The sequence below is a fragment of the Cherax quadricarinatus genome, chromosome 19 (assembly GCF_038502225.1).
Source record: "Cherax quadricarinatus isolate ZL_2023a chromosome 19, ASM3850222v1, whole genome shotgun sequence".
Lineage (NCBI taxonomy): Eukaryota > Metazoa > Arthropoda > Malacostraca > Decapoda > Parastacidae > Cherax > Cherax quadricarinatus.
Window position 1 is genome coordinate 41,943,931 of NC_091310.1, and position 14,018 is coordinate 41,957,948.

Genomic DNA, 14,018 nt, shown 5'->3' on the forward strand with positions numbered 1-14,018 from the left:
TTTCTCCTTGTTAATTCTGTGATTCACCTCATCTTTCATAGACCCATCTGCTGACACGTCCACTTCTAAATATATGAATACATTCACCTCCTCCATACTGTCTCCCTCCAGTCAGATATTCAATCTTTCGTTACCTAATTTTTGTATCCTCATCACCTTACTCTTTCCTATATTAACTTTTTTCTTCTTTTACATACCCTACCAAACTCATCCACCAACCTCTGCAACTTCTCTTCAGAATCTCTCAAAAGCACAGTGTCATCAGCAAAGAGCAACTGTAATAACTCCCACTTTGTGTTAGATTATATATATATATATATATATATATATATATATATATATATATATATATATATATATATATATATATATATATATATATATAATCCTTTTTAATAGACACCGACAAACTGGTTTAAAAAGACATGTGAGTGAAAACTAGGACATATTAGAAAATATTTCGGTCCTGGGACCTTTATCACTTCTAACACATGTACGCTGTGTATTGTATAGTGATGAACGGTGTATTGTGGGAAAGAACTGTGTTGTAAGATGTTGCAGAAAGTGTGTGTGTGTGTAGGTCAGAAGTGTGGGTGGTGACCTTGACTGGCCATCATGGTATGTGTAGTACCTGTATGCCCCGCCAACCATGACGCTTGTAACTCCTCCACCCCCACGCCTCTACCCACTTACACCCACCTGACTCATAACGTCACCGTTACGTCACCTCTCACCTGAGTGACGACGTCATAAACTTGTTACACTCACTTGATTCGTTACCTCATCTCCTTGTTGGAGTGGAGTCACAGTCAGTGTCGTCCTCACCAACAACAAAGTTCGCTCATTAAACAATGCAACATTATATGTATTTACAAATATACAACGCATTAAACCATCCACCATCAACAAAATATCGTTAATAAGTGGACTCCTCATGGAGTCAAACACAGTGTTTGTAGCTTTCATATCTCTCAAGGTTCCTTGATGCTGGTGAGGGGCTCTTGATCTAGGGAACTGGATCTGTGCTCCAGTTCCCTGAATTAACCCTGAATACCTTCCATCCCCCACAGGCGCTGTATAATCCTACGGGTTTAGCGCTTCCCCTTGATTTTAATAATAATAATAATAATAATAATAATAATAATAATAATAATAATAATAATAATAATAATTAGGTTTCGTAGAGCTCCACACACTAAAAAACGTCTTTGATAATGATTTATGGATACCTGGGAACAGATGCGACCGAGAGAACACAACTAGGGGCAGCGGGAGGGACGGGGTCTGTATGTATGTCAGAGCCAAACATTTGTACACTTACTAAACACTAGAGTTTTGGCAGTAAAAATTAAATATGAGCCGCCAGATACAACTTCTCAACAGTTCAAGGAACAATAATGGAAAATCGAATAGGTCCTGAAAATCTTCGAGCCCCAGCACTTAATATTTTATTGCTTGGTGGTTACTATATACGGCATCTGAAGTGGAAGAGTGTGGCAGAAAGTGTAATAAGAGAAAAATCGCAGGAGGCAGCACAAACAAACATTCTCACGCAGAGGAAGTACTGACACACTGATATATTCACCTTAATTAAGACAGCAAAGAGTGGAGCCAACAAGACTAGAAAATACCCTTGACCTTATATTCCCCAATAATCCAATAATGATACTAGTCTGGTAAGAAATGTTGAAGGCGGAACATAATGGAGGGAGGAGAATAAGGGAGGGAGGAGAATGGAGGAGGGAGGATAGTGAAGGACGGATATAGGTGAGAGGAGAAGGATATTGGATAGAGGGGCAGTAGGGAGGGAGGGAGAGGATGCTGGCCACACGAGCCATATACGGTCAAGTCTTCTATAAATTACTGGCAACAGTTTCATCAGGTGCAATGGAGGGAGGGAAGGAGAAAGGGAGGGAGGGAGGTGAGTGGTTTCTCGTACCTGACCTTCCCTTGTGTGGTGTACAGTGTACACCTGATAATATATACATGGAAGGTACTTGAGGGCCAAGTAACAAAGCATCAACCTCTTATAACTTACTGGAGTGAGAGGTATGGAAACAAGTTGGAAATATATCCACTGATAAGCAGGGACGCCATGGACTTAATAAGACTACGTCAACATGCGTGGTCCAAGACTTTTCAACCTGCCATGAGGGTACAAGCCATGGGAGTAGAAGCCATGAGGATACAAGCCAGGAGGGTACAAGCCATGGGAGTAGAAGCCATGAGGATACAAGCCAGGAGGGTACAAGCCATGGGAGTAGAAGCCATGAGGATACAAGCCATGAGGGTACAAGCCATGGGAGTAGAAGCCATGAGGATACAAGCCATGTGGGTACAAGCCATGGGAGTAGAAGCCATGAGGATACAAGCCATGGAAGTACACGCCATGAGAGTACAAGCCACGACTAATGTTGACAAATGAAAGCTGGGTCGAACAGAAGGAACAGGGATGCTGAATTTTTAGTTAAGAAAAGACGCTCAAACCACACTACCCCGGTAAGGTGACCCAGTACCGATCATGTGTAGCAGTAGCAATAATAGTGGTAGTAATAATAGTGGTAGTAAAAGAAGTAGTAATAATAGTAATAGTAGTATAGAAGTAATAGTATTATTAGAAGTGGTAGTAATAGTAGTAAAAATAGCAGTAGCAGTTGTAGAAGTAATAGTAGTAATAGATGTAGTAGCAGTAGTAGTAGTAGTAGAAATAATAGCAGCAGCATTAGTAATAATAGAGTAATAGAAGTAATGATAGAAACAGTGCTAATAATAGAAGCAATAGTAGAGGTAGTAGTAGTAGTAATATAGAAGTAGGTGTAGTCGTAGGAATAGTAGAAATATTGCCAGTAGTAGTATCAGTAGAAGTACTAGTAGTAGTGCAAGTAGTAGTAGTAGTCATAGAAGTAAAATTTAATAGTAGGAGTAGAAGTAGAATTAACAATCAGTAGACAACACCTAATACCAGGTGTAAACAGTGTCTTAACACCATGGTAGTGTGTTGATCATGGTGTAAGACGTACGCTGCTGCTGCTGCCGCCGCCGCCGCCGCCGCCGCCGCCGCCGCCGCTACCACCGCCACCAAGAACAACCATTACCTGCTAATTTCATAGACTTTCCACAATTTGTTCTGGTAACTGCAACCTCTGACCAGAGCTGTGGAGAGTGGCAGTTTGTGTTCATGGTGTGTTACACGCTAGTCTCTCCTTAGTGGTGAGTGTTGCTGGTGTGTGGTGCTGGTGTGTGGTGCTGGTGTGTAGTGCTGGTGAGTGTTGGTGTGTGGTGCTGGTGAGTGTTGCTGGTGTGTAGTGCTGGTGAGTGTTGCTGGTGTTAGTGCTGGTGTGTGGTGCTGGTGAGTGTTGCTGGTGTGTAGTGCTGGTGAGTGTTGCTGGTGTTAGTGCTGGTGTGTGGTGCTGGTGAGTGTTGCTGGTGAGTGTTGCTGGTGTGCAGTGCTGGTGAGTGTTGCTGGTGTGTAGTGCTGGTGTGTGCTGCTGGTGTGTAGTGCTGGTGAGTGTTGCTGGTGTGTAGTGCTGGTGAGTGTTGCTGGTGTGTGGTGCTGGTGTGTAGTGCTGGTGTGTGCTGCTGGTGTGTGGTGCTGGTGTGTAGTGCTGGTGACTATTGCTGGTGTGTGGTGCTGGTGTGTAGTGCTGGTGAGTGTTGCTGGTGTGTGCTGCTGGTGTGTAGTGCTGGTGTGTGGTGCTGGTGTGTAGTGCTGGTGACTATTGCTGGTGTGTGGTGCTGGTGTGTAGTGCTGGTGAGTGTTGCTGGTGTGTGCTGCTGGTGTGTAGTGCTGGTGTGTGCTGCTGGTGTGTGGTGCTGGTGTGTAGTGCTGGTGTGTGCTGCTCGTGTGTAGTGCTGGTGAGTGTTGCTGGTGTGTGGTGCTGGTGTGTAGTGCTGGTGAGTGTTGCTGGTGTGTAGGGCTGGTGAGTGTTGCTAGTGTGTGCTGCTGGTGTGTAGTGCTGGTGTGTGCTGCTGGTGTGTAGTGCTGGTGAGTAGTGCTGGTGAGTGTTGCTGGTGTGTAGTGCTGGTGTGTAGTGCTGGTGAATGTTGCTGGTGTGTGCTGCTGGTGTGTGGTGCTAGCGAGTGTTGCTGGTGTGTAGGTCTGGTGAGTGTTGCTGCTGTGTGGTGCTGCTGTGTGGTGCTGGTGTGTAGTGCTGGTGTGTAGTGCTGGTGAGTGTTGCTGGTGTTAGTGCTGGTGTGTGGTGCTGGTGAGTGTTGCTGGTGTGTGGTGCTGCTGTGTGGTGCTGGTGAGTGTTGCTGGTGAGTGTTGCTGGTGTGTAGTGCTGGTGAGTGTTGCTGGTGTGTAGTGCTGGTGTGTGCTGCTGGTGTGTAGTGCTGGTGAGTGTTGCTGGTGTGTAGTGCTGGTGAGTGTTGCTGGTGTGTGCTGCTGGTGTGTAGTGCTGGTGTGCGCTGCTGGTGTGTGGTGCTGGTGTGTAGTGCTGGTGTGTGCTGCTCGTGTGTAGTGCTGGTGTGTGCTGCTTATGTGTAGTGCTGGTGAGTGTTGCAGGTGAGTGTTGCAGGTGAGTGTTGCTGGTGAGTGCTGCAGGTGAGTGTTGCTGGTGTGTAGTGCTGGTGAGTGTTGCTGGTAAGTGTTGCTGGTGTGTTGCTGGTATGTGGTGCTGGTGTGTAGCGCTGGTGTGTAATGCTGGTGAGTGTTGCTGGTGTGCTGCTGGTGAGTGATGTTGGTGAGTGGTGCTGGTGAGTGTTGCTAGTGTGTAGTGCTGGCGGGTGTTGCTGGTGGGTGTTGCTGGTGAGTGTTGCTCTTGTGTGGTGCTGGTGAGTGTTGCTGGTGTGTGCTGCTGGTGAGTGGTCCTGGTGAGTGTTGCTGGTGTTTGGTTCTGGTGAGTGTTGTTGGTGTGTGGTCCTGGTGAGTGTTGCTGGTGAGTGTTGCTGGTGAGTGGTGCTGGTGAGTGTTGCTGGTGTGTGGTGCTGGTGTGTGGTGCTGGTGAGTGTTGCTGGTGTGCGATGCTGGTGAGTGTTGCTGGTGTGTGGTGCTGGTGAGTGTTGCTGGTGTGCGGTGCTGGTGAGTGTTGCTGGTGTGTGGTGCTGGTGAGTGTTGCTGGTGTGTGGTGCTGGTGAGTGTTGCTGGTGTGCGGTGCTGGTGAGTGTTGCTGGTGTGCGGTGCTGGTGAGTGTTGCTGGTGTGTGGTGCTGGTGAGTGTTGCTGGTGTGTGGTGCTAGTATGTGGTGTTAGTGTGTGGTGCTAGTATGTGGTGTTAGTGTGGGGTGCTAGTGTGTGGTGCTAGTGTGGGGTGCTAGTGTGGGGTGCTAGTGTGGGGTGCTAGTGTGGGGTGCTAGTGTGGGGTGCTAGTGTGTGGTGCTAGTGTGTGGTATTTGGGGCAATATAAAGTCACATGGTGTGGGACGCAGTATGAGGGGGACAGTATGAGGTTGCAGTATGAAGAGGGTCAGTATGAGGGGGCAGTATGATTGGGTCAGTATGAGGTTCCAGTATGAAGGGGTCAGTATGAGGTTGATGTATGAGGGTAAGCAGTATGAAGGGGGGGGGGTCAGTATGAGTGGAAGCAGTATGGAATCATTATGAAGTTACGGTATGAGGGGGTTCAGTATGAGATTGTAGTGCGATGGGATCAGTATGAGGTTGTAGCTTAATGGGGGCAGTATGAAGTTACTGTATTAGGAGGTCAGTATGAGATGTCAGTATGAGATTGCAATACGAGGTCAGTATGATGATGCAGTATGAGGACAGTATGAGATTGCAGCATGAGGGGCTCAGTATAAGATTGCAGCATGAGGGGCTCGGTATAAGATTGCAGCATGAGGGGCTCAGTATAAGATTGCAGCATGAGGGGCTCAGTATGAGATTGCAGCATGAGGGGCTCAGTATGAGATTGCAGTATGAGGGGCTCAGTATGAGATTGCAGTATGAGAGGGCTCAGTATGAGATTGCAGTATGAGAGGGCTCAGTATGAGATTGCAGTATGAGAGGGCTCAGTATGAGATTGCAGTATGAGGGGGCTTAGTATGAGATTGCAGTATGAGGGGCTCAGTATGAGACTGTAGTATGAGGGGGTCATTATGAGATTGTGTCAGTATTGTATAGTAACAATTCCAGTATGGAGTTGCAGTATGAGGGGGTCAATATAAGGTTGCCATTTGAGGAGGATAGTATGAGAGTGCAGTATGAGGGGACAGTATGAGGAGTCAGTATAAAGTTGGAGTTTGAGGGGGATAGTATGAGGTTGTAGTTTAAGGGGGACAGTATGAGGTTTCAGTATGATGGAGGCAGTATGAGATTGCAGTATAAGGAGGACAGTATAGAGGGTCAGTATGAAGTCAGAGCAAGGTTATATTTCCATCTTGGAAAAAGAAATCCCACGAGAGTTTTAGATACAATGTGAGAGACATGTTTGGTGAGTGAGGCAAGAGTGTCATTGGTCAGACTCACTCACTTTATTCAAGTGCACTCAAGCTCACATGTTTGGTGAGTGAGGCAAGAGTGTCATTGGTCAGACTCACTCACTTTATTCAAGTGCACTCAAGCTCACATGTTTGGTGAGTGAGGCAAGAGTGTCATTGGTCAGACTCACTCACTTTATTCAAGTGCACTCAAGCTCACATGTTTGGTGAGTGAGGCAAGAGTGTCATTGGCCAGGCTCACTCACCTTATTCAAGTGCACTCAACCTTACATCCACACTCACGAGCACTCACCCCTCATATTCACAGATGTTCACTCACATTCACTTATATGCACTCACCTCAAATCTACTCATGTGCACTCACCCTTATATTCACTCATGTGCACTCACCCCTCACATTTACTCATGTACACTCACATCTCTAGTCTCTCCTCTGAGCTAACAGCCTTAGCACTAAGACTAGTCTCGTTACAAACTTCTGCATTGTTCAGTTACTGAACTTGCTTGTGTGTGAGTTCCATGTTGGTGCTGCATACTGCAAGATGCACCTGATACATGTTATGTGTAGTGTCGTGAATGACACTGGTGAGATTCTTAAGAGCTTGCGTGTGTTCTCGCCTATTTGTGGTTGCAGGGGTCGGGTCGTAGCTCCTGGCCCCGCCTCATCGTTGGTCGTTACTAGGTACACTTTCGCCCTGCTCCAGGAGATTTAGCGTACATCATCTTATAGCTGTGTGTGTGTGTGTGTGTGTGTGTGTGTGTGTGTGTGTGTGTGTGTGTGTGTGTGTGTGTGTGTGTGTGTGTGTGTGTGTGTGTCTCTCTGTGGGCTCGCGCGTGCGTGCGTGCTCACCTATTTATGGCTACAGGAATTAAGATGTTTATGGCTAATTAGTGAAGGATAGTGGTGTATACTAGTATTAACAAGTATATCATCTTTCACAGTTAGTGAAGGATGGAGGTGTATACTAGCATTAACAAGTGGTGTGTACTAGCATTAACAAATATATCCTTCACAGTTAGTGAAGGATGGAGGTGTGTATTAGCACTAACAAGTATATCATCCTTCACAGCGCTGCTCCACGTGCGTCCCATCCATCGCGGAGTCATGGAGTTCCGTAGTGAGGCCACTGGGCTCTACCTGTGTATGAACAAGAACGGCAAGGTCTACGCCAGCGTAAGTGTCATTATCATGAGCACTGTGTATAGTGTCTCCCAGTAGAGCCTCTCACCTCAGGTCTCCCAGCAGTGTGTGTATAGTGTCTCCCAGTAGAGCCTCTCACCTCAGGTCTCCCAGCAGTGTGTGTATAGTGTCTCCCAGTAGAGCCTCTCACCTCAGGTCTCCCAGCAGTGTGTGTATAGTGTCTCCCAGTAGAGCCTCTCACCTCAGGTCTCCCAGCAGTGTGTGTATAGTGTCTCCCAGTAGAGCCTCTCACATCAGGTCTCCCAGAACAGGATGTCTCTATTATCACTTAAAAATTACTGAAACTGATATCTATGAGGCTTATGTACATTAAATTAGGAACAGTGAAACCTCTCTTCTCCCTCTCTCTCCTTCAACTTCTCCCACCCTTCTCTGTGACTGCTACCTTGTTCATGTCAGACTAGTCTAGCTAGGTTCATTTATAAAGTGGAGACGGAACTTAAGTTCGTTCATTGAAAGTCACCACCCACTAGAGTTGCCTTCATGAAGCTATAAACTAAGTCAGATGCCTTCATTTACAAGCAGTGATATAATTAATAATAGTAAAGTAAGTAGTGGAATAAAGAAGTGTAATAGAGAAGTTTCAGAGAACATTGGTGTATGCACCTGAAGGTTCAGATTCATAGAGATGTCTCGGATGTGAAAATTTAGATATCCGCGGATGCGGATGTGTATGAAGATGTCTTACTTATTATGCGGATGTAAGAAATTGTGCTGATGTTCCGCGGATGCGGATATCCGATACATCACTAGTTCAAAAATACTATGCTTACTTATTTTTAAATAATAGAAGCTAGAGAATAAATACGTTATGTTCAGTTATTGACTGTAGTCATAGAGGGAGGGGGAAGGGGGAGGCTAGGAGAATCTTCTCTAAAACGTAGATAAATACAACAATGATGGTACCAGTGTTCATTTTATGCTACCAAAGAAAAACTGGGTAGTGTGGAGGGAGATCTATCACACAGCTTGTGTTGACAACTATGGACAACATAATTATATTTATAAAAGTATCTCTGAAGAGTTTAAGGAGTATCTCAGACATCATACTGGTGATGTGCGCAGCCGGAGGGAGAGAATAAAAATTGTGATATAAACATTGGTATAGATACTGACAAACTGGTTTAGAAAGACGCGTAAGCAGACACTAGGCCATATCTATTAGAAAAAATGATCAAGGTCCCAGGACCGAAACGTTTTGTAATATTTCGTAGACTCCTAGTGTCTTGCTACACCAACAAAGATTGTATACAACTAAGTGAAAACTGTGGTGGTATTGAAAGGTAATCTCATTATAACTTCAACAATATCAAAACAAATGAAACTGAAGAAAATAGAGAATCATAAACAGAAGATGAAACAATAGTCAGTGTCGCTAGAAAATAAATGCCAGAACTAGAGGAAGATAAATATTCCATCGTTTATGGGGGAACGCTAAACCCATACACATAGAGAAGATAGATGGCTGCCTTGAAAATCTAGCGAGTCATACTTCAAATATTCTTCATGGAGATTTTAACCTTTCAAATATACGGTAAAATTGACCTGGACCAACTTTAGCCCAGAAACACACATCAGAGAACTAAGATTTGACATAAAGTTTGCATTGAACTAAAAGATAACGGTGAAACAATCTGGATTACAATAAACTCGCATGTCATTCACAGTAGTACAGACAAGAATAAATGCTTGTGTGGATAACCTTAGAGACAGTCAACCGGGGGGGAGGGGTTAGAGAGTGGATGTTTAGTTAATTTTCAAAAGTCCAAGAGACTGGGATGAAATTAACAAAGAATTAACAGACATTACATGGGAAACCATGCTGACCACTCATAACCTTCAACAATATATGGAAAAAATGAAAATAAAGTCAATATTATCAGAGAAATCCTTTAATACAACGTTTCAATGGAGGTTGAACTTTATCTAGTAGACAGGAATCAACAAATACACTGCCTTGTAAGGCAGACGAGCACCCCAGCTCAGGCTCTGACAAAGACAGCTCACATGTAAGATGACGAAAATGCGAGATCAAGTAGAGGTGAGGTCAGGTATAAGTGAGGTTATTGTATTGGTGAGAGTAGGGCGTGGGGTTGTGCTGACAAGTTTATTATGTATATTATATGAATCATGGATTCTCTGGGCAACAGGTCCAGCCAACATGTACATGTTTTACTCACAGGTTTTGGTAAGGTGGATCACTGATGCTTCCAGAATTCTGTCTGGTTCTGTCGTGCTCGTGGTGTAACAATAGTGCTCTTCCCCAATCCATTATATGAGAATAATAGTTATCTGTACGTAACCTGTAGGTCACTTGTAGTAACTTCCAGAGGTTATCACCCCCTTCCATTGGCCCTGCCCCAGACCAGGCCTTCTGATTGCCGGCCTGTTCGACCAGGCTGTTAGTGTTCGCTACCCAATCCACTGTATACACCACAGCCAAATTGATAAGGAACTGGCTTCAGAACAGTTCCAGTTTCCTCTTGAAGATAGGGATTTGTTGGTAATTTCTCTTGTGCATGGTGGGAGGACGTTGAAGAGTTTTCTCATTGTACTCATCGCGCCTCTTCTGTTCACTGAAGTATCATGCACTGTCTGCCAATTCTTAAGGAGTGATTTCAGTAGGCAGGTTTGGGACCAATCCCTCCAGAATCTTCCGGGTGCAGGCTATATATTTCTCGCTTATGTTCTAAGGAGTACCGTAGTTAGAGGGACTTTAAGTGCTCTCAGCACTAGAGGTGCTTGACTTCGATATACGAGCAGTGAAGGTTCTGTGTACTTTCTCCAGTTGTACAATGTCGCCTGCCTTGAAGAGGACAGTTAATACAGCAATACTCCAGCCGAGAGAAGACGTATGACCTGAAGTGTATCATCATTGGCTTGGTATCCCGTTTGAAAGTTCTTATTACCCAACTGTTATTTTCGTAGTGGTTGCAATAATGTCATTGTTGTGCTGCTTGAGAAATCCTCTGACATTATTACTTCCAAGTGTCTTACATTAGATTTCTGCTCTGTTTAGTGAGTTGAGTTTATCTTGTAATCTGAGACCGTTTATATTTCTTCAATTTTACCAACATGTAGTAATTATAATTTGTCCTCATTGAGGATAATATTGTCAGTGGCTCACTGGAAGACTTGGTTTATACCAGCTTGGAGGCTCGTTGTGTCGTCTATGATACCACTCTTATATAAATTTTGTATCGTTTGTAAAGGATGACACGGTGCTGTAGTTTGCTCCTGTCTGTCTGATATGAAAATGAGAGGTGGGGCTAGTACCTTTCCCTGGAGGACCTAGCCTTTCACTGCAACAGCCCTTGGTTTCACTGTGTTTACTGTTATTCTTTGGGTTCCGTTTGTTAAAAAGTTAAATATTCATCTGTTCGCCTTTTCTGAACTATTCCTTTTGCTCACGTTATTTGATCAATTACCCCGCGGTCGCACTTGTCAAAGGTTTTCTCAAAGTCAGTGTATACCATATCTGCATTTTGGTTGTCGTCCAGTGCATTCAAGATCATGTTGTAATGGTCCAGAAATTGCGAGTGGCAGGAGCGACCTGGGTTGCACAAGTAATCTCACTTCCTGAAACGTTTTCAAACATAATAATGTGGGACGTCATTACTGTTGGTGTATAGGTTGCGATGAACTGCGCATGCTGGCGCCCGGGCCGCCTGCCCGCGCCTAGGTCGTCTGCGCTCGCCTGGGCCGCCTGGAACCATGATGGTGGTGCAGCAGCAGCAACAACGGCAGCAGCAGCAATAGCAGCAGAAGTAACAACAGCAACAGCAGCAGTAGCAACAGGGAACAGCATCAGCAGTTATCTTTGTGATAGCACCGTCATCTTGTAATTTATGAGTTGTTAATCTGACCTTCCAGTGTTCATTATTGTTCCCCGTGTTAATGCTCTCCCAGGGCCACACCCCTACCACGCCCACACCCCTGCCACGCCCACACCTTTACCACGACCACACCCCTGCCACGCCCACACCTGTGCCACGACCACGCCTATACCACGCCCACACCCCTACCACGCCCACACCTATACCACGACCACACCTATACCACGACCACACCTATACCACGACCACACCTATACCACGACCACACCTATACCACGACCACACCTGTACCACGACAACACCTACACCACGACCACACCTATACCAAGCCCACACCTATACCACGACCACTTCCCTACCACTCCTATATCACGACCACACCCCTACCACGCCTTCGCCTATATCACGACCACACCCCTACCACGCCTTCGCCTATATCACGACCACACCCCTACCACGCCTTCGCCTATATCACGACCACACCCCTACCACGCCTTCGCCTATATCACGACCACACCCCTACCACGCCTTCGCCTATATCACGACCACACCCCTACCACGCCTACACCTGTCACGCCCTCACCTCTGTCACGCCCACACCTATACCATGCCCACACCTATACCACTCCACCTGTCACGCCCACACCGCGCCCACACTTATACTACGCCCACACCCTTACCACGCCCACACCTCTACCACGCTGGCACCTATGCCACTCCCACACCTCGACCACGCTTACACCTACACCAAGCCTATACCCCTATCACGCCCACACCTCGACCACGCCCACACTACCACGCCCACACTTGTACCAGGGTGTGGGTGGCAGGGAGGGGGAGGCTGCACTCTTATATATACGTACGTAGTGTTGTTCTCTGGCCTCGCACGTTATCTGAACTTGATCTCTTAACCTGACTTGAGCGTGTCTGGGGGAGGAGGAGGGTGTGCAGCCTCCTGGGTCACGACCTAGCCTCACTCCACATGTGTCGTGGGTGGAGGATAGGAGGTGCAGCCTCCTGGGTCACGACCTAGCCTCACTCCACATGTGTCGTGGGTGGAGGATAGGTGCAGCCTCCTGGGTCACGACCTAGCCTCACTCCACATGTGTCGTGGGTGGAGGATAGGTGCAGCCTCCTGGGTCACGACCTAGCCTCACTCCACATGTGTCGTGGGTGGAGGATAGGAGGTGCAGCCTCCTGGGTCACGACCTAGCCTCACTGCACATGTGTCGTGGGTGGAGGATAGGAGGTGCAGCCTCCTGGGTCACGACCTAGCCTCACTCCACATGTGTCGTGGGTGGAGGATAGGTGCAGCCTCCTGGGTCACGACCTAGCCTCACTCCACATGTGTCGTGGGTGGAGGATAGGAGGTGCAGCCTCCTGGGTCACGACGTAGCCTCACTCCACATGTGTCGTGGGTGGAGGATAGGTGCAGCCTCCTGGGTCACGACCTAGCCTCACTCCACATGTGTCGTGGGTGGAGGATAGGTGCAGCCTCCTGGGTCACGACCTAGCCTCACTCCACATGTGTCGTGGGTGGAGGATAGGTGCAGCCTCCTGGGTCACGACCTAGCCTCACTCCACATGTGTCGTGGGTGGAGGATAGGTGCAGCCTCCTGGGTCACGACCTAGCCTCACTCCACATGTGTCGTGGGTAGAGGATAGGAGGTGCAGCCTCCTGGGTGAAGACCTAGCCTCACTCCACATGTGTCGTGGGTAGAGGATAGGAGGTGCAGCCTCCTGGGTGAAGACCTAGCCTCACTCCACATGTCGGGGGAAAGGATGGACCACCTCAGTGTTTTAACTTGTAATAAGAACGATAACTTTTAAGTCTTTGATGATTGTCTTCAGGTAGTGAACACTACTGTAGTGAACTTAGTATTGTCTTCAAGGACAGTCTCTCTCTCTCTCTCTCTCTCTCTCTCTCTCTCTCTCTCTCTCTCTCTCTCTCTCTCTCTCTCTCTCTCTCTCTCTCTCTCTCTCTCTCTCTCTCTCTCTCTCACGCGCACACACACACAAAGAAGACCGCAAACAGAGTACGGGCTAGGGGGGGGGGAGGCCAAAGACTGCAGCCTCACTCAAGGAAAAGGATCTTGGGGTGAGTATAATGCCGCGCACATCTCTTAGGCGCACATCAACAAAATAACTGCTGCAGCATATGGGCGCCTGGCAAACCTAAGAATAGTTTTTCTACACCTGAGTAAGGGATCATTCAAGACTTTGTACACCGTGTACGTCAGGCCTGTGTTGGAGTATGCAGCACCAGTTTGGAACCCACACCTGATCAAGCACGTCAGGAAATTAGAGTAAGTGCAAACTTTTAGGTTTGCAGCAAGACTAATCCTGGAGCTAAAGGATATGTCCTACAAGGAGAGATTAAGGGAAAACAACCTGACGACACTGGAGGACAGGAGGAATAGGGGAGGACATGATAACGTCATATAAAATACTCAGAGGAATTGACAAGGATATTTCAAGGATGGGACACAGCAGCAAAGGGACACAACTAGAAGTCGAAAACTCAGATGAGTCACAGGGATGTTACGAAGTATTTCTTCAGTCATAGAGTTGTAGGGAAGCGGAATAATCTGGAGAAGTATGTAG

General features: G+C 46.8%; 1 protein-coding gene across 2 annotated transcripts in view; it reads left to right on the forward strand.

Moving 5' to 3' along the window:
• The window catches only part of LOC128688135 (protein let-756-like), a 496,439-nt gene that overhangs the window by 451,535 nt on the left and 30,886 nt on the right, over nucleotides 1–14,018 (forward strand). For both annotated transcript variants that reach the window (XM_070086737.1, XM_070086736.1), the window contains exon 2: nucleotides 7,448–7,551. In XM_070086737.1, coding sequence (XP_069942838.1) covers nucleotides 7,448–7,551 — 104 coding nt within the window. The remainder of the gene's footprint in view (nucleotides 1–7,447; nucleotides 7,552–14,018) is intronic.